General features: G+C 37.7%; 1 protein-coding gene across 3 annotated transcripts in view; it reads left to right on the plus strand.

Annotated features, from left to right (window-relative positions):
• Positions 1-2,239: 2,239 nt before the first annotated feature.
• Positions 2,240-27,034, plus strand: part of LOC107799667 (serine/threonine-protein kinase TOR-like) — a 42,414-nt gene continuing 17,619 nt past the window's right edge. Inside the window, exons 1-33 of one of the 3 annotated variants that reach the window (XM_075218014.1) lie at positions 2,276-2,583; positions 3,748-4,086; positions 4,158-4,232; positions 7,312-7,484; positions 7,600-7,698; positions 8,501-8,562; positions 8,835-8,994; positions 9,124-9,267; positions 9,438-9,607; positions 9,697-9,901; positions 9,978-10,172; positions 11,309-11,461; positions 12,532-12,653; positions 12,744-12,846; positions 12,919-13,014; positions 15,356-15,486; positions 15,782-15,884; positions 15,967-16,149; positions 16,217-16,309; positions 16,466-16,501; positions 16,962-17,060; positions 17,161-17,259; positions 17,375-17,537; positions 17,626-17,750; positions 17,844-17,896; positions 18,505-18,628; positions 18,733-18,918; positions 20,722-20,874; positions 21,026-21,178; positions 22,305-22,376; positions 22,470-22,604; positions 22,694-22,755; positions 22,904-23,001. In XM_075218014.1, coding sequence (XP_075074115.1) covers positions 8,851-8,994; positions 9,124-9,267; positions 9,438-9,607; positions 9,697-9,901; positions 9,978-10,172; positions 11,309-11,461; positions 12,532-12,653; positions 12,744-12,846; positions 12,919-13,014; positions 15,356-15,486; positions 15,782-15,884; positions 15,967-16,149; positions 16,217-16,309; positions 16,466-16,501; positions 16,962-17,060; positions 17,161-17,259; positions 17,375-17,537; positions 17,626-17,750; positions 17,844-17,896; positions 18,505-18,628; positions 18,733-18,918; positions 20,722-20,874; positions 21,026-21,178; positions 22,305-22,376; positions 22,470-22,604; positions 22,694-22,755; positions 22,904-23,001 — 3,400 coding nt within the window. In that variant the 5' untranslated portion in view covers positions 2,276-2,583; positions 3,748-4,086; positions 4,158-4,232; ... (2 more) ...; positions 8,501-8,562; positions 8,835-8,850. Of the gene's footprint in view, positions 2,584-3,747; positions 4,087-4,157; positions 4,233-7,311; positions 7,485-7,599; positions 7,699-8,500; positions 8,563-8,834; positions 8,995-9,123; positions 9,268-9,437; positions 9,608-9,696; positions 9,902-9,977; positions 10,173-11,308; positions 11,462-12,531; positions 12,654-12,743; positions 12,847-12,918; positions 13,015-15,355; positions 15,487-15,781; positions 15,885-15,966; positions 16,150-16,216; positions 16,310-16,465; positions 16,502-16,961; positions 17,061-17,160; positions 17,260-17,374; positions 17,538-17,625; positions 17,751-17,843; positions 17,897-18,504; positions 18,629-18,732; positions 18,919-20,721; positions 20,875-21,025; positions 21,179-22,304; positions 22,377-22,469; positions 22,605-22,693; positions 22,756-22,903; positions 23,002-27,034 lie in introns of all 3 variants that reach the window. The other 2 variants (XM_016622808.2, XM_075218013.1) reach the window with 2 other exon arrangements.

Here is a 27,034-nt window from a genome sequence, read left to right on the forward strand (position 1 = left end):
GAACCCAACAAAAATTATGGAATATGAAACCTCATCCAACCACGAGTTCAACCATACCAATTTTACCAAAATCCGACATCAACTCGGCCCTCAAATCTTCAAATTAAACCAAGAGGGTTTTCAAAATTTTCCCAACTAAAATCACCAATTAAATGCCAAAACTAGTAATAGATTTGGGTAATCTAACCAAAATTAAGTTAAGAACACTTACCCTGTTATTTTCTCTGAAAATCTCCCGAAAATCGCCTCTCCCCGAGCTCCAATTTGGTAAAAATGGAAAATGGGACGAAGTCCCACTTCCATAACTTAACATTCTGTCCAGAAAAAGTTCGGATGCTATTCACGATTGTTCGCGTGGTACTGTTCAGGGACTGTTCACGGGGAACTGTTCACATGATGTAAAAGAAAATTCAGCAGTCTTTTTATATCCGTTAACCTTTCGAAATCCACCCGAGGCCCTCGGGACTTCAACAAAATACACCAACAAGTCCTAAAACATGATACAGACTTAGTCGAAACCTCAAATCGCATCAAATAATGCTAAAACCGTGAATCACACCCCAATTCAAGCCTAATGAAACTAAGAACGTCCAACTTTTATATCCGATGCAAAACCTATCAAATCAAGTCTGATTAACTTCAAATTTTGCACACAAGTCATAAATGACATAACAAAGCTATAAAAATTTTCAGAACTGAATCCGACCCCAATATCAAAAAGTCAAATATCCGGTTAAACTTAAGAAATATTTAACCTTAGATTTCTAGATTCCGTTAAATGACGATAATTTGATATAGGGACCTCCAAATTCGATTTCGGGCATATGACCAAGTCCCAAATCACGATACGGAACTACTGGAATGGTCAACACTTTTATCCGGGTTCGTTTGCTCAAAATGTTGACCGAAGTCAACTTAGTTGAGTTTTAAAGCTCTAGTTCACAATTTAATCTATTTTTCACATAAGAACCTTCCGGAAAATTATACGGACTGCGCACGCAAGTCGATGATTTATTGATAACGCTTTTCAAGGTCTTAAAATACCGAGATAATTATTTAAATTAAAGATGACATTTTGGATTATCACAATATAATATTATTTTATCCTTAGATGGCTACTACCTCATATCTTGTATTGTATTACTTGTTATTAGTGCTTATTTCATCTTGCATCTTGCTATCTTAGTCTTAGTTTTTCAAATATCTTGTACTGTCATTATTGTTGTCGGTGCTTCTTTTATTTTTTCTTTAGCTGGGGGTCTATCAGAAATAGCCTCTCTACTCGTCCAGAGTAGGGGTAAGGCTGCGTACATCTCACCTTTACCAGATAAAATTATAAGTTTATTTTTTATATTATATTATAAGTTTATTTTTCATATTATTGGACAAATAATACTATCTATCTAAAAATTATACATCAAAATATAATACAATAGAATACAATGTACAAGTTAACGTCTCACTTAATTACAGAATCAAATACTACTAGCAAATAGAGCAATGATCAAATGTTAGTTTCTTTCCTTCACCGAGAATACAACGGTAGGGGTGTTCATGGTTCGGTTTGGATCGACTTTTCCCTAAAAAAAACCAAATTAAGTAAGTCATTTTTTCAAATATTAGAACCAAACCAAACCAATTAAGTCGGTTTTTTCTCGATTCGGTTTATGTCGGTTTTTCTGTTTTTCCGGTTATTTGTCGGTTTTTTCTTAAATATAAGACATACACTACCAAACACACATTTCGGCGACCACATTTTCAATGTAACACTATCAAATCAATTGCTCTTTGAGAAATCTATTATTTACCAAAATATAATGATGATATTTGAATCAAATAGTGATGAATAATTTAAGGACTCAATTAAAAATATATTATTTTTAACATGAAATAGATTTTTGCACTTAACAAAAGAAACTACCAATTAAACTAGAATGTAAAGGTAAAGAACTGTACAAAAAGTACAAACGATTAATATTGACTATAAAATTTTTAAAACTTTGTATAAAGGTATACATATATATAGGTGTAATAATAAATTTAAAATAACTACTCCTATATTCGGTTTGGTTCATTTTTTTTAATTAAAATCAAAACCAAACCAAATTTAATTGATTTTTAAATTTTAAAATCAAAACCAAACCAAACAAAAAAGTAAGGTTTTTTTGATCGGTTCGGTTTTGTTTTGTGTTTGGTCAAATGAGTGTAAACTTGTGTGCCCCACAGCCCAATACACGTTGTAATAAAAGGGAATCACAGTGGGCAAGGGTTTTTTACCCGTTAAAACCTAACGCCAATTTATCCTACTTTCTCCCGGAGATGCTCACCGACTCTCTTACAAATTATAAAGAAGAACACATGTGTATGTCTATAGTTTCTCTTGTTGTGTATAGCAGCAGCACATCACACGAAAATAAAATGTTCTGTCGATCGTGTTAGGGTTTTTTGTGGTGGCGCGTGTGTGAATTCAGCATGGCTACCACCAGTCAGGCGATCCGTTATCCAGTTGCAACCACCGGTGCCGGAAATATTGATGCTCTCAATAGAGTTCTTGCTGACCTCTGCACTAGAGGCAATCCTAAGGTTCTTTCAAATTCTCTTTTTTGGAGTTATTTGCTAAATTTGTTCTATAATTTAATTTTCATTTTGCCATTCTCTTTTAAGTTGCTGTGTATTTTTTTTACTTGTGCTGTTACATTTGATTGAATTGGTGAAGAAGTGTGACCAGACATACATTTAGTGCTCTGATTTTGATTTTATGATGAATTGAGGATAAAAAGACGACATAAGATGTGCCAAAACCAAATCTTGGACACAGCTATTATTATTATTGCTCTCTATGAGTAACTTTGTCCAAGATTTTAGCTCATGCCACATCTTGCGTTCTTTCTTGAAATGGTAAGGTTTTATTCATAAACAGTACTGACAATATGCTGGACTTATGTACATCAAGTATAATCCTATCTGAATCCATAGGATCTCTATGATAGATTCAGCTTCATTTGCAAGTTCCATTCTACACGGGTACACCATAAGTAAAACAAAAAAATATCCTGAGTTGTTTCTTGATTTTCCATCGAAAATCTTGGACATAGTTATTTGTAACCTTGTATCCAAAAGATGATATCAAGAAAGACAGCACAATGCTAGATACACTTTAGTTTCAGGCAAGAAAGAAAAGGTCATAATCGCTTTTGACCTTTTTCCTTTTCTCTTTCCCTGTTTTTAATATTTATCATGACTAATCCTGTTTGAAATCATGTCACCAGATAGAAGTGACCGATCTGTTTTATATACAAGTCTTCTCCTCTAAGCTTCTTGTTAATTACACTTGTTTATTTTCCTCCTCTATCTATTGAGAGAGATGGAACAGTCCTGGTTTTAAATTTTATATCAGACCATCTTGGTGAACCTTTGGTTTGGATAATCATGGGAATACCAGGTTTGTTTTTGTGTATTTTCATTCACTTTGCCAGTTTCATTTGTCTATTGAAGGGTTTACAGAGCTGTTTTCTGCACAGAGTGCTTCATATTGATACTGATGTGGGTTTTTGTTTTGTTTATGTAAAACTCCGCTTTAAATGTATATGCATTTAAAATGTTATGTGTGGTGTTGCTGTTTTTGTAGTTTTAGATTGCTTGTTGTTGGATGCACTCCTCTCTCTTCTAAATTCATTTTAAATACTTGTGTCGATGTTGCAAACTTTTGCACCATGCCAGTATTACTTATTTTACACTCTCTGGTAGGATGGGGCTACACTGGCCTTGAGGCGGCTCGTAGAGGAAGAAGCTCGTGATCTCAGTGGAGAAGCTTTTGCTCGTTTTATGGATCATCTATATGAACGTATTACTACATTTCTTGATAGTAATGAAGTTTCTGAAAATCTGGGAGCATTGAGGGCTATTGATGAACTAATAGATGTCACCATCAGTGAAAATGCATCAAAAGTGGCAAAATTCTCCAATTACATGCGAGCTGTTTTTGAAACAAAGCGTGATCGTGAAATCTTGGTCCTTGCTAGTAAAGTTCTGGGTCACCTAGCTAGATCTGGCGGTGCAATGACTGCAGATGAAGTGGAACGTCAGGTGTGTAGCATTTTGCTACTTCAGATTTCTCATTGTCTGACTTCAGGATCTCAATTCTTTCGCATTTTCAGGTAAAAGTTGCACTAGGATGGCTTCGTGGTGAAAGAATTGAGTATCGTTTCTTTGCTGCCGTCTTAATATTAAAGGTATGATTAACATCTTCCTTTTTGATGTTGTATAAGCAGAAGCTTTGAAGCTGGATTTTATTTCTTTCATCTTTATGTGATGGGGAAGATTTGAGTTATATTATAAACGTTATAGACTTGACTGCTAGCTTACAAACAAAAAGCTGGTGAACTTGTCATATGATGTTTTCCTGTTGCTTGAAGATATGTCTTCCACCATTTGGTGGTCGTCTTCGGATTGTTCTGTCAATTCTTTTTTGTTGTGTTATTTTCCGGTTTCGGTGTTGTCTTATTCATTTTGTTAATGCTATTCATTCTCCATAAAAGTACCAAGTATCTTGTGTAATTCTTTATGTTGGAGCACTTAGTTACAATTGAAACATTACATAACCATAGTTACTAACCCAGGGGATGCTTAGTGGCTGTTTGGCGTATATGAATATAGAGCATTGAAATAAGGTGAAACTTACGTCATCGAGCATTTTGAACACTTTAAGCTGGTGATTTTCATTACATATATTTAAGTCGGTAAATATTTTTTGAACACTCTGATGGTAAGCAACCTCCACTTCCAACCAAGAGGTTGTGAGTTCGAGTCTCCCCAAGAGCAAGGTGGGAAGTTCTTGGAGGGAAGGATGCCGGGGGTCTATTTGGAAACAGCCTCTCTACCTCAGGGTAGGGGTAAGGTCTGCGTACACACTACCCTCCCCAGACCCCACTAAGTGGGATTATATTGGGTTGTTGTTGTTGTTGTTAACTCTTTTTTGGATAAATCAGGATCTTTTTGTTGATAGGTTAAATCAAGATCTTTTCATTAGATATCACACTAATATTGTGGTAATATTATATAGCGATTTGACTTTAGACCTCAAAAAATTCATTTAAATATCCAAAAAGTACGATTCAGGGAGGTCATAGTAGAAAAGTACGATTCCACAGGAGGGGGTTGGAGGACCAAAGCAATCATAGCACACCTTTCAGGTGTGGCATGTGGAGGAGCATCACGAAGAATTTGGAAGCCTTCAGTGGCAATATCACTTACAAGGTAAGAGATGGAAGGAGAATCAACTTTTGGAATCATAGGTAGTGTGGAGAGGATACTCTGAGGGTCTCCTTCCCCACGTCTTCAGAGTTTCAAACCAAAAGGAATTGATGGTCCAACAGATTCGTAAGGAGCATGAAGGGGGGGTAGTATGGGACCTCTCATTTAGAAGGAACATGCAAGATTGGGAGATTGCGGAGCTCCAAGATTTGTTGACACTGCTATATGAGCAAGATAGGCCCCAACCATCTTGTGATTCTTGGAGATGGGGTTTGCGTGACGATGGTTTGTTCACCGTAAAGTCTTTTTACCAGAGTATGTTGGTGAGAGAGGGGGCCACTTTTCCATACTCCTCGATTTGGATTCCTAAAGCGCCCACGAAGGTGTGCTTTTTTGCATGGCTAGCTAGGGGGAGTGATTTTGACTGCTGAAAATCTGCGAAAGAGAGGAATTACACTTGTTAGTTGGTGCTACATGTGTAAAAGCTCAGGGAAAGAAGTTGATCATCTTTTGTTGCATTGCCCTGTGTCCTCGGCTTTGTGGAGGGCAATCCTGAATCTTTTTGGTGTTCAATGGGTGATGCCAAGCATTGTAAAGGAAATGTTATATAGCTGAGATGGTTTCTGTGGAAGAAGAAAGCAAAAGGCGTGGAAGATCGCCCCGTTAGCTCTCATGTGGATAGTTTGGGGGGGAGAGAAATATGAGAGCTTTTGAGGGGATTGAGTCTCCTTTTTCACATCTTAAGAATAGTCGATTATCTTTGATCGCTTTTTGGTGCACTCATATAGCCCCTACTTGTATAGAAGATTGGGCGCCTTTTGTAGAGAATCATGTTCTGATGTAAATTCTCTACTTTTTGGTATACTTCCTGTATACGGGAGTTCTCTCCCTTTTGATTAATACAATTTACCTTATCAAAAAAAAAAAAAAAATACAATAAAAAGAGGAGTATTTTATTTTCACCGAAGATACAACTGAAATGAAGCCTTCTTTTTTTGATACAGTCTCTCCACAGTCCACCCTTAAAAAATTCTACTGTTCTGCTCTCGCCAAATCATCCAAAAACATTTCCACTGTCCAGCTTGCCATTGTATCAGTCACTATCTTAGAAGGTACCTGGGCTATCTCAAAATTGAATACAAAGTATTTACTATTAGAATCATATCCTAAAGATTAACTAGTGTTATTCTGTTATCATGGAACGAAGAGTGAAATGGTTCATATTGTACAAATATAGATGTCATTCTTATAATACTTTAAATAAACTTCTTTATGTTGTAGCTTGTCAAAAGAAATTCAAATAGCTAAACACACATTCAAGCTGCCATGTCATTTCAGGAAGCAATAGCCATAAACTATGTTGCGCGGACTCTCCAAAATGATGCCGCACCCGTGTCGGATCCTCCAAAAATGCGAGGATCTGACACGCACCCGACAATATTTTCGGAGAGTCCGAGTAACATAGGCCATAAATGATCAATTGGGAAGGTAACATGTCAATATTCAAATACACATACTTTGCTAGAGAGTAGGTTATTTAAACCAAAATTCTGTCTTACTCAATCACTGAAAGCCAAATATTGTACGCCACTGGGATTTAATCTGTCAAGTAATACAGTTAAAGAAGTTATTATCTGTACACTATTCAATCATTTCTAGCTGCTAACTTGAAACAGCGGAGCCCCCATTAATTTTCAAGTGCCTAATTGGCAATCTGGAGTTTCTTAATGGGTCCAGCCTTCCTGAATTTCTGTCTTTTCTTTTCGTTGCTAGGTAAAGATAATTTATTGGCAAGTTCCAGTAATTGTTCATTACAGATTGTGTAATGAACCAAGTAAGTCAAGCATGGCATTCACATGATTTACATATGCCATGTTACATAAAAAATTAGCGAAAACATACATCTATGTTACAGACTAATTAGAATTCTCTTTTCCCCCAAACAAATCTATGATTTCTCTTTCTCCATATCACCCACCACATAGCAGCTGTTATTGAATTCCAGTTACTAAGTACTTGCTGATGCTGTTCCTGTTTCAATCTTTGTCTTAAATTTAGGAAATGGCGGAAAATGCTTCAACTGTTTTCAATGTTCATGTGCCGGACTTTGTGGAAGTTATTTGGGTTGCTCTGAAGGATCCAACATTGGCTGTTCGAGAGAAGGCTGTTGAGGCATTGCGTGCCTGCCTTCGCGTTATTGAAAAGCGCGAGACACGATGGCGTGTCCAGTGGTATGGCTACTTCTCTCTCCTCCCTTATTGTTTTTCAGTAAAAATGTCATTTTTATCAATATCTTATGAACGTTGTGGCAAATTTCATCTGCTCTAAAATTGGTGGTGCTGGCAGGTATTATAAGATGTTTGAGGCTACCCAAGATGGATTGACCAGAACTGCGCCTGTTCATAGTATACATGGCTCCCTTCTCGCGGTGGGAGAGCTGCTAAGGTTTGCTATCAAACTGTAATTTTTCATTTTAGATTGTAGGAAAATAATTGAGAGTTCCTTTTGCTGTTTTAAATTGCTGTCATGGCTGTCTGATAAACTGGAGACTTAAAATCTTTGGTTATATCATGTAAGACCTAAGAGTCAAGTCTACCTCAAGTCTGAGGCCAGTTACATGTGTGTTTTAGCCTTTAGGTGCAACCATCTACTACCTTCTTGTTCCCTTTTTTGGATAAAGAAAATAATTTTATAAATGAGGGAAAGAACTTCCATGTACAAGACTTATACCAAAAAAGTGTGTACTACCTGTTTGTTCTTATTAGCCATTGTATCTAGAATGTATTTGTGGTCTGTAGCTTGACTACGATCTGTCGAGGTACCTTGTTTTTCACAGTCCTTTTAATGAAGAAAGTATTGGGTTTTTCAGTCCTTTTCACAATCCTCTGCAAAAAGTTTTGGGTTTTGGCTGTTGCTGGTATTTCTCTTCTCAGTTACCATTAGTTGACTATGTATATGTACAGGATCCTCTGTTGAGCTATACTATGTGGTCAAGTTGTATAAGATATTATCTTGTTACTTTGCCATGGATTTCTCTGCTTGTTCTTTTAAACAAATTTGATGGGTATCATACCTTCAGAAGCATGCCTGAGTTGGTGTTCTTGGTTTCAGTTCTATGATAGGCCGTGAATTTGTTTTGCTGGAACTAGTTTCACCTTTCATCATTAAAGCCCATGCTTTATTTGCGCTTAAGGCCCCAACAGACCTTAGAGCTTTTTTGCGCTTTTCGTCTTTGATAACACTGAAGGGTAGGTACTGAGGCAAGGAATGGCTGCATAAAGAGGGTTGTGGTCAACTGGTTGATTATGGGTGAGGTACCTCTGCTAGCTATAGGAGGACAAATTTTTCTTTGCTGTATTGCCATGTATGCACTTATGCTAGTATGTTCCATGACTACTATAGTCTCAAGGATTTATTTGCTTATTATTTGAGTTGTCTCCATAAACAATAATGTCAGATTACAGGCGCAAGTTGAATAATATGCTCAAGTCACATGATGTGGGATTTGGACCCACTATTATCTGGATGTGGTATGATAAATGTTACCTGATGCATGCAGATTTCTTCATCAAAATGTGCAGGAATACAGGAGAGTTCATGATGTCAAGATACAGGGAGGTTGCGGAAATTGTTATAAGATACCTGGAGCACCGAGATCGTCTAGTTCGTCTCAGCATAACTTCTCTACTTCCTCGAATTGCCCATTTCCTGCGTGATCGATTTGTGACTAACTATTTAACGGTTTGTGACATTTGACTTCATTTTAATGATTCAAGCTGCTTTGGGTTAACTGGAAAATCTCGGTGATTGAGATTTACATCTTGTATCTTGACTGCTGTAACCTCAAGTTTGTTGATTTTGCTTCTACAGATATGCATGAATCATATACTTCATGTCCTTAAAATACCTGCAGAACGTGCCAGTGGGTTCATCGCTCTTGGGGAGATGGCTGGTGCTCTGGATGGTGAACTCATTAACTATTTGCCGACAATAACCTCTCACTTGCGTGATGCGGTATGCCATATATGTCATTGCAGATGGACTTGAGTAACTGAAACTGTTTCCAGAAAACTTATCTTTTCAGGGTTTTATATTAAAAGAAGTTATCTTCCAGGTGTTGTAGGTTTTTCTGTGACATGTATATGCTTGAAGCAATAACCCTGACATGCGTATGTTTCTCTCAGATTGCTCCCCGTAGAGGCAGGCCCTCGTTTGAGGCTCTGGCATGTGTTGGAAATATTGCTAAAGCAATGGGACCAGCCATGGAGCCTCATGTTCGTGGTCTCTTGGATGCTATGTTTTCTGCTGGGCTTTCCCTGACACTAGTGGAAGCCTTGGAGCAAATAACTGAAAGGTTATTTCTGAATTTGAGCAGAAGTTTCATGAACTGGGTTCTTTTGTCTGGTGTTGCTCAAGGATAACATGTGTATTTCTGTGTCTCAGCATTCCATCTTTGTTGCCGACCATTCAAGATCGGCTGCTTGAATGTATTTCTGCAATTCTCTCCAGATCTCATCATGCACTCTCAAGACAATCAACTGCTATGAGTCGAGGGCATATTGCAACAGTTACCCCCCAAGTACCAGAACTGAGTGGTCCTGCGCTAGTTCAACTTGCTTTGCAGACTCTTGCTCGTTTTAATTTCAAGGTTTGTCGTCTATATTTTGTGCACTCTATTCCCCTTCTCATTAGTTTACTTTGATAGAAGACCTGTGGCATTATAGGGTCATGTTCTTCTTGAGTTCGCAAGGGAGTCTGTTGTTGTATATTTAGAAGATGAGGATGGAGCTACACGAAAAGATGCTGCACTATGTTGCTGCAAACTAGTAGCAAATTCTTTCTTGGCGATGTCTTCTACCCAGTTTAGTCCTAGTAGAATCAATCGTTCCAGTGGAAAGCGACGTCGACTTGTTGAAGAGGTTTGCTTTTAAACAATGTCTCTTGGTATTATATGGTTCCCTGGTTCGTCACTTCTTAATTATCTGCGCATTCAAATACGTGCCTATGAAAAGAATCTTTTCCCTAATATCTGTATAAGGATGTATAATTCAGTTTTATTAGTAGCTTCAATAATATAGTTTTTCTGTCAATCTCTCAGCCGGTTTATCCCCTTTTCGTGAAAGAGGTGGCAGGCGTCTCTCTTAGTGGATTGAGTTTTGGATGCCTGCTATAAAGATTAGCTAGCTTTTAGTGGTTGGACTGATCCCAAGTTTAGCATATGTTACTTACTCCGTCCATCCCAAATACGGGCACGGATCCGAGTGTCGGATTCGGCAAAATCTAAATTTTAAAATTCGGGAGTGCGGTTCCAGGTATGGATACGGGTGCGGGGATTCGGCTAAAAAAATTTAAAATTATAAAAAATAGAGCTATAAGTCCGAACTCAGAACACGACCCCTTAAGTTCTTCCAAAAAATTGGTAACATATGATTACAATTTACTTTACACTCTAGACTTTGTCAATATAGGATTATAATGATGGTTTTAGACAACGGTAGATTCACAGGTTTATCTTTTGGTTCTCTTTGTTTTTTTGTGCTTTCTTACTGAACGTCGATTGATTTTAGGAAGGGTCTTCAAGGGTTGGCTTTTCATGAAAAAGAGAAATTTTATAGTTTTATGATGTGCTTTTCTGGTGGTGTCTCAAGTCATTTGGTCTCTATGGCAGATGGGTATGGTCTACTGGTATAAATTGTCTCAAGTTCCTGGATTCTACCATTTTATTTCATTATCTTCATGATAATGTTTTTTGTAGTGTGACTAAAACTTTTTAGTATCTCTGTACTTGTTCGTAGTCTCATGTTTGGCCTGATCATATAATTAGCTGGCCATTGGGGTCATTTCACTTGGTAATCTTAGTTCTTAGTGATTCAAAATCTTGTTGCAGAAATAAATCTCCAGAAGACTGTCAATAAACCTTGAGCAGTTTCTCATGTTAAGTGTCTTTTCCACTTGGTGGATAAGTACTCCTTGACATCATGCATATTAAGGTTTTTATTTCCGGTCTTCCGCATGGTGATTTAGGAGTCTTTTTTAACTGAGTTAATTTTTACAGATTGTGCAAAAACTTCTCATCGCTGCTGTTGCCGACGCTGATGTTACTGTTCGGCATTCAATTTTTTCTTCTCTGTATGCTGATGGAGGATTCGATGAGTTTCTGGCTCAGGCTGATAGTTTGACAGCTATATTTGCCACTTTAAATGATGAGGTATTTAATTCATGTGGTCCATCGTTTAACTCCCAAAATGGAAAAAAGATAAAAAATGCAAAAATGGAAGGCAAAATGTACTGTCTCATGGTTATTTATATGTACTTATTCAGGAAAGGGAAGGGAGTAACGTCCGTGCTCTTAAAAACTTATGGATAAACTAATGCATGGTTTTCTCAACTCAGCTGTTCATTTTGCCACCACTGTTTATTGCAAGTTTTTCTTTTTGAAATGGTAACAGATTTCATTAAAAATTGAACTTAGCACAAAGATAGTGCTAATGGGAACAGACCCTAGTTTATTGCAAGCTTTCTCACTCCAAAATCTTCCTTGTTTACTTTCCAAAACAATCCTATATGTTAACTCTCCTCTTTCATTTGAGCTATGGGTAGTCGAAATGGGAAGTATTCTAGTGGTGTACTTTCCTATAGATATTTTTGTTACAAGACGGATTTTATATACTAGAAAGGAGTAGAATAAATGCTTTTGCTGCTTAAGAAAGTATATGCATTTGTCCTTTAGGTTTTAGCAATGACAGCAAAAGTCAACAAAGTTGACTGAATGAAGCTAACTGAAGCCCTTGTTTGGAAGTCATTATAGAGGTCTAGACTCTAGAGCATTCACCATTTTCTCACGGCATGCTGCATTGGGTGCCATTTTGATCGCTTGCAATTTGAGAAAGATAAATTGTGGTGTAGGCAATTTAATCGCTTGTGTAAGAAGCGGGGGATACATGGATCCTCTTTTTTACTAGCTCTTTGTTACACAGAGAATTAAAATTTCAGATATTTAGGCTCGTTGTGTATGTGCAAATTTCAAGTAGTTTTTGGCTAATAAGAGTTTAGAAGCATAAAACAAAGAGATTGGACATGAGAGGAAAATATACAAGAGCCTAACTTTCAACCTGCGAAAAAGTCCTGTCTGCTTTTGTGAATATCTAATACCTATTTTTTAGCGTTGATGCAGCAAAATGCCTCTTTATATGATTTATTCGGACATGGACTACCTTGTCTTCTTCTCCATCATATATGTACTTTTACCATGCTTATGTGCATAATTTCTTTTTCCAGCATTTTGAAGTTCGTGACTATGCAATTTCACTAGCTGGTAGACTATCTGAAAAGAATCCAGCATATGTTCTTCCAGCACTTCGTCGCCATCTTATTCAGCTCTTAACTTACCTAGAACAAAGGTATTCATATGGCCTTTGATAATGGAAAGAGTCTCCTTCCTTTTTTGATCTCTTTGAAGCTTGTTATGTTTACATCTCTTACCCTGTTAGCAGTGCAGATAATAAATGTAAAGAAGAGAGTGCAAAGTTATTGGGTTGCTTGATTCGCAATTGTGAACGATTAGTTCTTCCATACATTGCTCCCATACACAAGGTCCAACATTTATACTTATATGTACTGTGCCATCTTTCATTCCTTTTTCTTTTGTAATTCCATTTATTTCAGGCTCTTGTTGCGAAACTCTGTGAAGGCACAGGAGTCAATGCGAATAGTGGCATTATTAGTGGAGTTCTAGTGACTGTTGGAGATCTTGCCAGAGTGGTATGTTGTCTCTTCATACTGATCCCCCTTACATAATCTCTCTAATGCAGCACTGTCTAGAGAAGCTTAGCGTGTTTCCTTTGTGTACTGTTTCTTTCGTTGGCTCTTTATAAATTAAAACTGTAAAATGCTTTCTTATACTGTAAACTGTAAAGAGGGTTGGTTGCCATCTCTCCCCTCAGGGATGGGAAAAAAAGACTTTGGGCTTTACCAGAAATGATATTGTAAATAAATTGACTTCAGCTCCTCAATAGTGTGTGTTTCCTATTAGCCAGAAGTTTAGTTTATTTTTCTCCTTGCTTCTCTAGCATCGCATGGTAATGACAGAATCCGTATATTTCTTTTTTAGCTCACCCAGATATATCATATGCTGAATGTGCGCTTATTTGCTCTGATCTTTTCCTATATCATCACAATCACCGTGACCTAAGAGTTGCCTTTATCTGCATTTAGCTTTGTGGTACTTGACCTTATTTTATGCGTCTGTTAATTTACTCGATTATTAAGTGAGAACATCCTATCTTAAGGTGATTTACAGTTTTCAATTAAAAAAGGTATTTCACAGTACTTTTCAGTTATATGTGTACTCTTTAACTTTACCTCAAGACATGATATGATCCCCTACTGTTAAATTCTACTTCCTTTCTCTTTTTATTTTCTCAGCCTCTCTCATTTAGTAAAAGTGCATTTCAAGTTTCAAGTTCTAGGAGAACTGACGAATGCTGGATTAATCCTCTTTAATGGATAGGCTGTTTCCAATATTCTGTGCTGTTGACCTCCTTGTCGCATTGGACTTATTTGTACTCCAACTTTTGTCTCACATTTCGTATTGAAAATTAAATAAGGGCTTAAGTCAACCTGTATCCGAGCCTGTCGGTGTCCTGGGTGGATTGAATGCCTATAAAGGATATATTCCCCCTGTCCGAATTTGTTTGACACTGTTTCCTTTTTTGTCCCCCTCAAAATGATTGGTATTTTTCTAGGTTATAAAAAAGAAACAAGTGATTGTTATTTTTCTATATCTAGAAACTAGTTAAGTTTTACATTCCCAGTTTGTCGTTGACGTGACTTGTTGTACGTCCCACTACTTAAAATACAAATTATTTTGTTATGATGGGACTTTCTGTACTGAATGAGAAAACACAATTATTTGGTATAATGATACTTTTGGTAATTTATGCACAAGGAGTGTTCATGGTTCGGTTTGGATCGGGTTTTCCCTAAAAAGAAACCAAACCAAGTAAGTCGGTTTTTCAAATATTGGAACCAAATCAAACCAACCTAAACCAATTAAGTCGTTTTTTATCGATTCAGTTTATGTCGGTTTTTCAGTTTTTTATCGTTTTTTTTCTTAAATATGAGACATACACTACCAAACACATATTTCGGCGACTACATTTTCAACGTAATACTATCAAACCAATTGCTCTTTGAGAAATCTATCATTTACCAATATATATTGATGATAATTGATAATTGAATCAAATAGTGATGAATAATTTAAGGGCTCAATTAAAATTAAAATGGATTATTTTTAACATGAAATAGATTGTTGTAGTTAGCCAAAAAAAACTACCAATCAAACTAGAATGTAAAGGTAAAGAAATAGATTATTATAATAGCAAAGAGCTAGACTAAAAGTGCAAACGATTAACATGTACCATAAAATTTTAGAAACTTTGGATAAAAATATACATATATATTGATGTGATAATAAATTTTAAATAGCTACTTCTGTAGTCCGTTTGGTTCGTTTTTTTTTTTTGATTAAAACCAAAGCCAAACCAAATTTGATCGGTTTTTTAAATTCAAAACCAAAACAAACCAAAAAAGTATCTGGTTTTGAGGTCGTTTTGGTTCGATTTTCGGTTTGGTTTGATTTTCGGGGTTTTCATAAACACACACAACTATGCTATACCTTAAAAGGTGTATTCTTAGCGCCGTGTGTCTGTGCCCACTGCCCAGTTAAACTGTTCGGAACAATGGAGTGTTTCTTGAACATTATAGTTTGGTCTTTCCCTGAGATCTTTAGGCTGCATTTTTGGTGTCTTTTCTGTGCCCTCTGTTTTCTATAGAGTCAAGAATTGTTTTGCAGCTTCAATGATATCATAGCTTAGCAAGGCAGGGGCCATAAGATCAGGTCTAGAAGGAAAAGATCACTAGATTGAGATACGAATTAAAGCCCATGCATGACTCTACATCCTTTCAGCTCTCTCTATATCAGCTATTTTGATTGAATTAAAAGATCTAAGACGATCAAATGTTGTCATCATGCATTACTTTTTGTGCATTTTGAGACCCCTGACTCTCGTGTTTTGTTTCTTTTCTATACTCTCTTCAGGGTGGCTTTGCCATGCGGCAGTATATTTCAGAACTTATGCCATTAATCGTTGAAGCTCTACTGGATGGGGCAGCTGCCACCAAACGTGAAGTGGCCGTATCAACACTTGGTCAAGTTGTACAGAGTACAGGGTATGTGGTTTCTTCAGCTTTTGATCTCATTATTTCTTTGCGATCAGTCTTTTGCTTACTATTTCTTTTGGTTCCTAGAAAATTTATGATGGGGGCTTATCCTAATACTTTTTGTGCTACATACGTACTTTTTCTATCATTTGGACTTAGGCGTGCTATCTATAATTTTCAAACTTCCATTATTTTTTGCTGGTAGTTTGCAGCACATCGTTTATTCGTGGTTCCGGTGTACTACTATAGTTTTTGAATATTCAAAAATCTTGCCTGAAAGTTTTGTTATTTGTAATGTTCGTAGATATGTCATAACTCCATACAATGAGTATCCTCAGTTGCTTGGGTTACTCTTGAAACTGCTCAATGGTGAACTGGCTTGGTCAACCAGAAGAGAGGTTTTGAAGGTAACTGCAATCGCTGTTGTCCGATATTGTTTTTTCCCTAGGATTAGGCAGTACGTAAGTTCACTGAGGATGAATTTTGCAGGTTCTTGGCATCATGGGTGCATTAGATCCCCATGTGCACAAGCGCAATCAACAAAGCTTACCCGGATCCCATGGTGAAGTTACCCGGGTGACTGGTGATCCTGGTCAACATATAAGATCAATGGATGAATTGCCTATGGATCTCTGGCCCTCCTTTGCGACATCTGAAGATTATTATTCCACTGTGAGACTTAAACCTGAAACTTATTGTTTTCATTTTTAGCTTGTCTAACTGTAATCTACTGCTGCAGGTTGCTATCAACTCACTCATGCGGATACTCAGGGATCCATCTCTGTCAAGTTACCACCAGAAAGTGGTCGGATCTCTTATGTTTATTTTCAAGGTCTGGAGACTCAGTTGGGCATCTTGTTTCTCGTTGTTTTACAGCTCTTTCTTAAGCAGGATTGTTATATTACTATCCTGCTTTGTTCCTTTCTACTTTTGGCACTGTTAGTCCTGGGACTTATTTGTTTTTGTCTTCTCACTTTTGCATGTACAGTCCATGGGCCTTGGCTGTGTCCCTTATTTGCCTAAGGTTAGTTTACTAGCTCACATAAATTGCAATAAGGACAGATACGGGAATTGTTGCTCTCATTCCATTGCAGCCTTACTTTTTAATTTGGCTGGAAATTAACGTTTGAAATGTGAGTTCATCAAATGTGGTTCTTTGAGGGTTTGCGATCAGTTCACCTGCCAATCCACGCCCAGCAGACACTGCGAAAAGGTGAAAGAGATAATGAATCTGAGCTGAATAAAGATAACTCAAATCGTTACGGCATTACTCTTTGATTACCGAAAGAAAAGTCAAATCTTTACTTTCAAACATGTAAAAGTAGGGGACAACCAGCTAGTGATGCTGGGCAAGTTGAAAACTTAAGTAGGATATACTGAAATTTTAGTGGTGGTAATTCATATATTCTTTTTCTAAACATTTGTTATGGAATGATTTTTGCAGAGATGCTCAAAATTATGACTTTCTTTTATTTTTTCTGTAGGTTTTGCCTGATCTCTTTCACATTGTACGAACATGTGAGGATGGTCTAAAAGAATTTATAACATGGAAGCTTGGAACCTTGGTATCTATTGTCCGCCAGGTAATATTTTCGTTTTAATAATATTATCTGTCTTGTACTCTTGTCATTCTTTTGGATTCGTAATTTTCTTCAGATCTTTTAAATGATTTTGTGTTTGTAGCACATCCGCAAGTATCTGCCAGAGTTGCTCTCTCTGATATCAGAAATATGGTCATCCTTCAGCTTGCCTGTTGCTAACAGACCTGTTCACATTGCTCCGGTAAGACCATTAAAATTTCAGTTGGTATTAAAATACCGCGCATACTTTTCGTGTGGGGCATTTTAGAAATAATTTGGTTAATGATCTTACTGGTCATTTTCTTTTCTGATGTTAGATTCTGCATCTTGTGGAGCAACTTTGCTTGGCTCTCAACGATGAATTCAGAAAGTACCTTGCTGATATACTTCCCTGCTGTATTCAAGTTCTTACTGATGCAGAGAGGTTTAGTGACTACACATACGTTATTCCTATTCTCCACACGCTTGAAGTTTTTGGTGGTCAGTCTTCCTTTGTTTTCTCTGCTCCATGTCTTGGTTTGTATCACTTTGATGTTGAGGTATCTTCTGGTCTCATCTTACTTTGCAGGGACATTAGATGAGCATATGCATCTGCTTCTTCCTGCACTTATTCGGTTGTTTAAATTGGATGCTTCAGTAGAAGTAAGACGCGGTGCAATCAAAACTCTCACAAGATTGATACCTCGTGTGCAGGTTGGTGTAAAAGGGAGTCCTTCCAATTTCATTTTTTCCATTTGATGGCATATTTTCGTTACCTCTTTTCTTCTCTTCGTTTCCAATTTGCAGGTCACTGGACACATATCTTCTCTTGTGCATCACTTGAAGCTTGTCTTGGACGGGTCTGATTTTTTTCCCTCACATTAATCACCGAGGATATATGAGACTTATTCTCTCAAGAAATAGATAACAAATGAAATGACAAAGATTTACTGTTCTACATTGTTTTGATGTTGACTCTCTAGTGGGTACACTCTCAGATATCAAATCCTGATCCATCTCTGTCTATGGACTCACTTATGTAAAAAACAACCTTCTATTTTAATTTATTACTTTGGAGTATATATTAGTTGTAACTGATTTTTTACTTTTACTGAAGGTCATCAAGTAATTTTTGGCTCAACTCAGAATTCTGAGTGGCTAATCATTTTATTAGTGTTTCAATTTTAGTCATGCTACAACGTTCTGTCAAAAATATAGTTATCTTTCCTTTTCTGCCAATTCTTACCTTATTATTCATGAGGAATTGCTGGATGATTGTGTTACTGGTTTTTTATATTATTCACTAATTTTATCTTCTTGTTTTTGACCCTATCACTCAAATTGTGTTTTAATTCCGAGGCAGACTGGATTGCAAGTTCTTACCTGATAAAAGCTTTGTACTATGTGATCTCTGTGATACTTTCTTTAAGTTTGTGTTGATAAATTGTGGTGCCCCTTCCATTTACAGGAACAAAGAAGAGCTCAGGAAGGATGCTGTTGATGCACTTTGTTGTCTAGCTCATGCTCTTGGAGAGGACTTCACCATTTTTATTCCTTCTATTCACAAGCTTATGGTTAAACATAGGCTGCAGGTCTGAGTTAGTCTTTTTCCCCTATCATCACTAGCATCCCAACATTATAAAGGTTTATACTGCTGAGGAATTTGTTCTTGATACAATAAGTATTTCATATACAGCACAAGGAATTTGAAGAAATCCGAGGACGACTGGAAAAACGTGAGCCACTGATTTTGGGGAGCACCGCAGCTCAGAGATTAAATCGGCGGTTCCCGGTTGAGGTCATCAGTGATCCTTTGAGTGATGGAGAGAATGACCACTACGAGGTTGGGACGGACATGCATAAGCAGATTAAAAGCCATCAGGTAGTTTGTCTTCTTTGTTTGTGAGGGACTGGAACTTAAGTTTCTTGTACTTACTGGAGGGATGTCATCCTTTCTGACTGCTTTCAGAGTTTGAGCACCCATAACTATAACAGCACCTTCTCCCTCTACCAAACAAAAGAAATGAAATGCCGCTTCCCTTCCCCACAAGAGGGAAAGAGTCCTACTTATTTGCTAGTTATTATATGCTTTGCCATAGTATGTGCCTTTCTGTCTGTACTTTGCTATCCAGGTCTAAATCTAATTCTGAGTGAGCTTAGAATATGCTTTTCTGTCTTGAGATATTTACACTATGGTTGATTTCTTGAATGGAGACAAGGGGTGAAGGAACAATGAAATTTTGATCACTTCCACTTAGGGGTGTACAAGCCAAACCATCAAGTCAAACTGAACCGACGAACCAAGTCAAACCGAAGAAAAAACCCGACTCATGGTTTGGTTTGGTTGATTTGGTGTTGGAAAATAAAAAACCGATCACTCTTGGTTTGGTTTGGTATTAACAAAAAATAAGTCAACCCGAATCTAAACCAAACCAATATTATATATAAATAGATTTTAAAAATTTTATACATCAAAAATAATCATTAAAATCTAATTTGTAAGTATTTTCTAAATTATTTTATAGTTTTCAATATCTTGAGATATTATTTATTTGTGGGCTTGTAAATTCACTATTCACTAAGTAGATTCTATCTACGTAATCCAAATATGAAGCCCAAATTAAACCCAACAAGACAAAAGACAACAAAACCTAAGTTCTCTATGCTTACGCACTAGATTGTATATTCAGTTAATCCTCGGATCATTACGGATGACAGCATTGGATTTTGATTTCTCCTTTCAATACATATTTGGTGCAGTTGGTTGTCATCTCGCTCACATAATTGGTGATTATTTTAATGTTGAGGTTTATCAAGTTTACACTTTACAGTGCTTTGCTTTGTCACATATTTATCATTTTCTATTATGGAAGGTCTTGCAATTATGATTCATAGGAACAATTGGTATTCCTCATAGATTATTTAGAAAAATAGTAATGATGTGGATAATGGTGACCATTTGATCTCTTTTTCAAGCACAATCTATAACTAAAAAGAAAAACCGAAAATAAACCGAAAAACCGAAGAAACCGAGAAAACCGAAACCGAAAAAACCGAGTTTATGTTGGTTTGATTTGATTATGAATTTAGTAAACTGACATAGTTGGATTGATTTTGGTTTAATAAAAAACCAAACCAAACCACCTCATGTACACCCCTACTTCCTCTAGGTAGATAATTCATTAATTACCTTGTGTTGTTTTTGGTACCATTGTAAGGGAAGCAGATATATATTCCCTCTTGTCTGTCCAATTTAGAAAGGGCTGAAAAAGCTGACATGGAGGTTATGAAACTGATTTACTTCCTCTCTTTTCTTTCTTTTTAGCTTGTTGGAAAAAAGTTACTTCCCTATTTTACTTACCAAAGAAGGGAGATATAATCTTTTCTTATATAATAGAAAAATAAAAGGGATTCTGTATGTATCCGGTTAGATGGGGGCTGCCTTCAATCCATTTTTGGAGTCAAATCCCTTGCCCATCATTGCACCTTCCTTTCTTAATGTAGGTAACCTGATGTTAGATATGAAGTTAGTGCCTGTATTTCGAGTTGTAGCAGGAATTGTTGTATTTCTATTTCTTTTACGTCTGCCTTATTTCATTTCATTTATTTATTTGCATTTTTGCTTTTCTTCAAAAGTCCCATGATGTTTAGTCAGGTATTTTGACTCTATTTTACATTTATGTAGGTTAATGATGGCAGATTGCGTACCGCTGGTGAGGCTTCTCAACGAAGCACTAAAGAGGATTGGGCAGAGTGGATGAGGCATTTCAGCATTGAACTTCTGAAAGAATCACCTAGTCCAGCATTGCGAACTTGTGCAAGACTCGCTCAACTGCAGGTAGTATCCTCTTCAACCTTCTCTCCCTCATTGTTGTTCAAGGAGAACAAAAAGAAACAATAGTTAAAAGAGTTTCAAGCAAAGAGGAAGTGCTAGAAATATACAGGGGTTTCTGGTTGTGTTCCTCTTTTCTAATGTTGAACTTTTGCAGCCTTTTGTTGGGCGAGAGTTGTTTGCTGCAGGTTTTGTTAGCTGCTGGTCACAACTTAATGAGGCTAGTCAAAGGCAGCTAGTACGTAGTCTAGAAATGGCATTTTCTTCTCCAAATATCCCTCCTGAAATTCTTGCTACACTTCTGAACTTGGTTAGTTTTTCATTCTTTTCAAGTGGAGCATGTTCTTTGATTTTGAAACTATTGATTCATTGATGTTCACGTGAAATGACGTTAATACGAATTTTGAGCTCCAAAAAGAGGCATATATATGTTTGTTCATCATCTATGGTTTGGAGAATCCACGTATGTATAAAAGATGTTGACTGTTTCATATTCTTGCACTGGCTTAGTGCAAATATTTATATAATATATTATTTACCCATAAAAAAAAAGAATCTCCAGAAGAATTACCTTAACAAGATATTCCCTCCAGTTTTCCTGTAATAGACATGCCCCTAGGAAAAGCAGAAATGCTCAGAGCTGTACAGCCACCCTTTAAATCATAATGGTAGTAGTATTATCTCGTGTCTTTGAGTTATTGGATGTTGATTTTTTTGGATGGGGGGTTGGGGCAATATCATAATTTAACTATAAGATGGGGAAGGGTTGGGGGGCAATGACTAGATAATTATTTCGAATAATCACCAGGATTGTGCTGTAGTTTTACCGAATGCATTGGAAAATTCTGTTTGTTTGTTTTTGCAGTGCTAGTGTTGATGAAGGAGTAGCCTGAGCTCGAAAAAATTCGTGTTTGTGTGAAGAACCCAATATGGGATCGTTTGCCTCTTTTAGGGTCTTATAGGTTAGAAGTATGTTTGATTGGGATCCGAGAGGAAATTTACTTGCAAGTTGGAAAGGTTCATACTTATTTAAGAAAAGAAGTTGGAATAGTTCGTGGGGCAAGAGTGCACTTGGTGCAAAATACACCTATTTTTGACATATCTTAGTTTATGATACTAGTTCCTCGAGGACAAGTACTAAGCTTTTTGTGCATTTTAACTTGTGGAAGGGATGGTGAAGTATGATAATAAATGATATTCTAATAAAATGACTGAAGAGTCTAGACTATGGAGTCATGGGCATCGTCAAATGATATGGAACTGTTTCTGAAATATTTTCAGAACTGTCATACTTTTAACTTGGGTGACTGGCTAGATTTTCTTTTTGAAATGATTGGGTCAAATATATGAAAGAACTGTGTATTAAGACAGTAATCTGCCATATATAAAGCAGCAATCTATAATTTTTATGTAGTTTGGCTAGTTGTACTTTGCAGGCGGAGTTTATGGAACACGATGAGCGACCCCTTCCTATAGATATCCGTCTGCTTGGTGCTCTTGCGGAGAAGGTGGGTATATTTTCAAATTATGCAGTTGATTGATCTATACCATCTGTTGTTACTAGTAAAAAAGTTGTATCGATAATGAGCTCTTCCTCTCAGTGTCGAGCATTTGCAAAGGCCCTACACTACAAGGAAATGGAATTTGAAGGCGCACTTTCAAATAGGAGGGACGCAAATCCTGTTGCTGTAGTTGAAGCTCTAATCCATATAAATAATCAATTACATCAACATGAGGTCTTGATTTCTTAGTTGCTGGTTGCATCTTATTTATGTTTCGCAGTGACTTTCTGGCGATTAAACTTTGTCATGCTTGGCATCTTCAGGCAGCTGTGGGAATATTAACATATGCTCAGCAGCATTTGGGGGTTCAATTGAAGGAGTCATGGTACTGTTATACTGTTTAGTAGCGCCGTGTTCTTTTTTCCGGTTAATCTTAATTAGTCACTATAGGCTGCATAAGTTTTAAACGTGAAATTGTGGTCTCAAATGTATCTTCCCCTTCTCTGACTTCGTTTCATTTGTCGTTTTCTAAGGTATGAAAAATTGCAACGTTGGGATGATGCTCTTAAAGCATACACTGCTAAGGCGTCACAAGCTTCGAGTCCACATCTTGCTTTGGATGCTACTTTAGGTTTGTATTTGTTAGAATAGTTATGTAAATAGTAGTAAATAACCCTAATCCCATATGTATTAGGAGTAGGACATGTATTTTATATATATATATATATATATAGGGCTCATTGTATCATTGTTAACATATGAGAATAATATCATATTTTCTCCCGTGCATTCTCACATGGTATTAGAGCAATTGTGAGAGATTTATCGCTGTGCATAAATTCCAGCGATTCCGGGAAGAAAAATCAGTCACTGGAAGCCTTTTTCCGGCGATTTTTTCAAGGTTGTTTGCGTGTGCGTTGTCTCTGTCAGTGTTGTGCAAAATCCAACACTACCACAAGAGTCACCACTGTCCGGCGACCACCAAACCCCAGAAAAATCTCCGGCAGCAGCCTCCCCACGCGCCACCAGAAGCTCACACGCGTGAGGTCACGCGCCGGCGCGTACAGCATCCTCCGGCCATTTTTTGAAAAAGTTTTTTAAGAACAGTTGGGTCGTCTACCAATTACGACCCCACCCATACTGTTTTCGTTTGATTCTGACCACTTTGAGTTTTTCCGACGACTACACTGATTTTTTCCGGCAGCTACAGTAATTTTCCGGCAAAAACAATGTCTCCTTCGTCTGTTTCAGCGAGTTTTCAGTTGATTCTTTTTGTTATTTGGTGATAATTTTATAAACCTCACTTCAATCCAACGATGTCTTCGGGAATCTATGCTTTTGGGTCTAAAAACCCGGGTTCTGGCAATTCCGGTGTTATGATTACCTCAGAACCTTTAATGGGAAGTCCAAACTACTTAGCTTGGGCTTCGTCTGTCGAGTTGTGGTGTAAAGGTCAAGGTGTTCAAGATCATCTAATCACGAAGTCTAGCGAAGGAGATTAAAAGGCCAAAGTACTTTGGGAGAAGATCGATGCTCAATTATGCAGTATTTGTGGCGATCTATTGATTCCAAGTTGATGCCCTTGTTTCGTCCATTCCAGACATGTTATTTGGTTTGGGAAAAGGCCCGCACTTTATACACTAATGACATATTTCGTTTCTATGATGTGATATCGCGGATGACAAATTTAAAGAAACATGAATTAGATTTGTCTACTTACTTGGGACAAGTATAGGCAGTCATGGAGAAATTTGAGAAGTTGATGCCAGTTTCTGCAAGTGTTGAAAAGCAGCAAGAGTAGCGCCAAAAGATGTTTCTAGTTCTTACTCTTGTTGGGCTTCCTAATGATCTTGACTCAGTATACGATCAGATTTTGGCTAGTCCAACTGTCCCCACAGTTGATGAATTACTCTCTCGATTACTTTGCCTTGCTGCAACACCAAGTTACCTAGTGATCTCATCACAGACACTTAACTCGTCTGTTCTCGCATCCCAGACAGTGGACAATCAGGCATCTCATACTATGGAGAATACACGAGGAGGTCGTTTTGGAAGATCTAGACCCAAGTGCTCTTATTGTCATAAACTTGGGACACACGAGAACGTTTGCTATTCTTTACATGGTCGCCCACCCAAAAATGCTTATGTTGCTCAGACTGAGGCCACAAGTAACCAGGGATTTTCTTTATCTGAAGGGGAATATAATGAGTTCCTTCAGTATTGAGCAAGTAAGCAGGCATCTTCACAAATAGCCTCTGTTGCTCAGACTGATACTTTTATTGTTGGTTTCTTTTGCTTGTATTTCCCACTCTAGTACTCTTGGACCATGGGTCGTGGACTCAGGCGCCTCTGATCATATCTCTGGTAATGTTGACAACATTGTGATTACTGGTGACCAGGATGGTATTACTAAATTGAAACAACATCTCTTTCAATACTTTCAGACTAAGGATCTAGGCAAACTAAAGTATTTTCTGGGTATTGAGGTCGCTCAGTCTAGCTTAGTTATTGTGATCTCACAACGGAAGTATGCCTTAGATATTCTTGAGGAGACAGGAATGCCAGGTTGTAGACCTGTTGACACTCCGATGGATCTGAATTCTAAACTTCTGCCAGGACAGGGGGAGCCTCTTAGCGATCCTGCAAGATATAGGCGGTTGGTTGGTAAATTAAATTACCTTACATTGACAAGACCTGATATTTCCTTTCCTGTGGGTGTTGCGAGTCAGTTTATGGATTCTCCGTGTGATAGTCATTGGGATGCAGTTGTTTGCATTCCTCGGTATATAAAATCAGCTCCAGGCAAAGGTTTATTGTTTGAGGATCTAGGCCATGAGTAGATCGTTGGATACTCAGATGCTGATTGGGCAGGATCACCTTCTGATAGACGTTCTACGTCTGGATATTGTGTCTTAGTAGGAGGAAATTTGGTGTCTTGGACGACCAAGAAACAGAATGTGGTTGCTCGGTCTGGTGCAGAAGCAGAATATCGAGCAATGACTATGGTGACATGTGAGCTAATTTGGATCAAACAGTTGCTCAAGGAGTTGAAATTTGGTGAGATTAGTCAGATGTGACTTGTGTGTGATAATCAAGCTGCTCTTCGTATTGCGTCAAATCTAGTGTTCTATGAGAGAACTAAACACATTGAGATTGACTGTCACTTTGTCAGAGAAAAGATACTCTTGGGAGATATTGCTACAAAGTTTGTGAAGTTGAATGATCAGCTTGCAGATATTTTCACCAAGTCCCTCACTGGTCCTCGTATTAACTACATATGTAACAAGCTCGGTACATATGATTTATATGCACCAGCTTGAGGGGGAGTGTTAGAATAGTTATGTAAATAGTAGTAAATAACCCTAATCCCATATGTATTAGGAGTAAGACGTGTTATGTATATATATAGGGCTCATTGTATCATGTTTAATATATGAGAATTCTCACATGGTATTAGTCATAATCTGATCTATGCCTTCTACTTGCCCAATTACAACAACCCAGTAGAATCCCACCAGTGCGGTCTGGGGATAATAAAGTATACGCAGACCTTACCCCTACCCCGGAGGGGTACCCTCGACTCAGAGACAATAGATTTGTAACGAAAGCAGAAACCATAAAAATAATATTAGCAACATGAGAGACAACAAATAAACGGGAAAGCAATAACACAAATACTATGCAAAAGTGTGAAATACAACATAAATCGCTAGCAGTCCTAGACAAAACACTATCAGACTAGCTAGTACAAAGAGGAAAAACGTTCGACTACCCCTTAATCTACAACCCTAATGCTCGACCTTCACACCTTCCCATCAAGAGCATAAACCATAAAAATAATATCAGCAACGTGAGAGACAACAAATAAACGGGAAAGCAATAACACAAATACTATGCAAAAGTGTGAAATACAACATAAAGCCAGCAGTCCTGACAAAACACTATCAGATTAGCTAGTACAAAGAGGAAAAATGTTCGACTACCCTTTTAACCTACAATCCTAATGCTCGACCTTCACACTTTCCTATCAAGAGCCATGTCCTCGGAAATTTGGAGCCGCCCCATGTCCTGCCTGATCACTTCGCCCCAATACTTCTTAGGCTGCCCTCTACCTCTTCTCGTACCTACCAAAGCTAACCGCTCACACATCCTAACCTAGGCTTCTCCTCCGCACGTGCCCAAGCTATTTAAGTCGCGCTTCCTGCATCTTGTCGTCCACCGGAGCCATGCCCACCCTCTCCCGAATATCTTCATTCCTAATCTTGTCCAGCCTAGTATGCTGCCTGCACATCCATCTCAACATCCTTATTTCTGCTACTTTCATCTTCTGGATATGTGAATTTTTGACTGCCCAGCACTCAGCCCATACAACATGGCCTGTCTAACCACCGTTCTATAGAACTTACCTTTAAGTTTCAGCGGCACATTCTTATCACATATGACTCCAGACGCTAACCTCCATTTCACCCACCTCACCCCAATATGGTGCGTAACATCCCCGTCGATCTCCCCATCTCCCTAGATAATTGACCCTAGGTACTTGAAACTTTATCTTTTGGGGATGACTTATGAGTCAAGCCTCCACGTCCGCTTCCCCCGTCACGTCGCTGAACTTACACTCCAAATATTCCGTCTTAGTCCTACTCAACTTGAAACCTTTAGAC

The sequence above is a fragment of the Nicotiana tabacum genome, chromosome 7 (genome assembly GCF_000715075.1).
Source record: "Nicotiana tabacum cultivar K326 chromosome 7, ASM71507v2, whole genome shotgun sequence".
NCBI lineage: Eukaryota > Viridiplantae > Streptophyta > Magnoliopsida > Solanales > Solanaceae > Nicotiana > Nicotiana tabacum.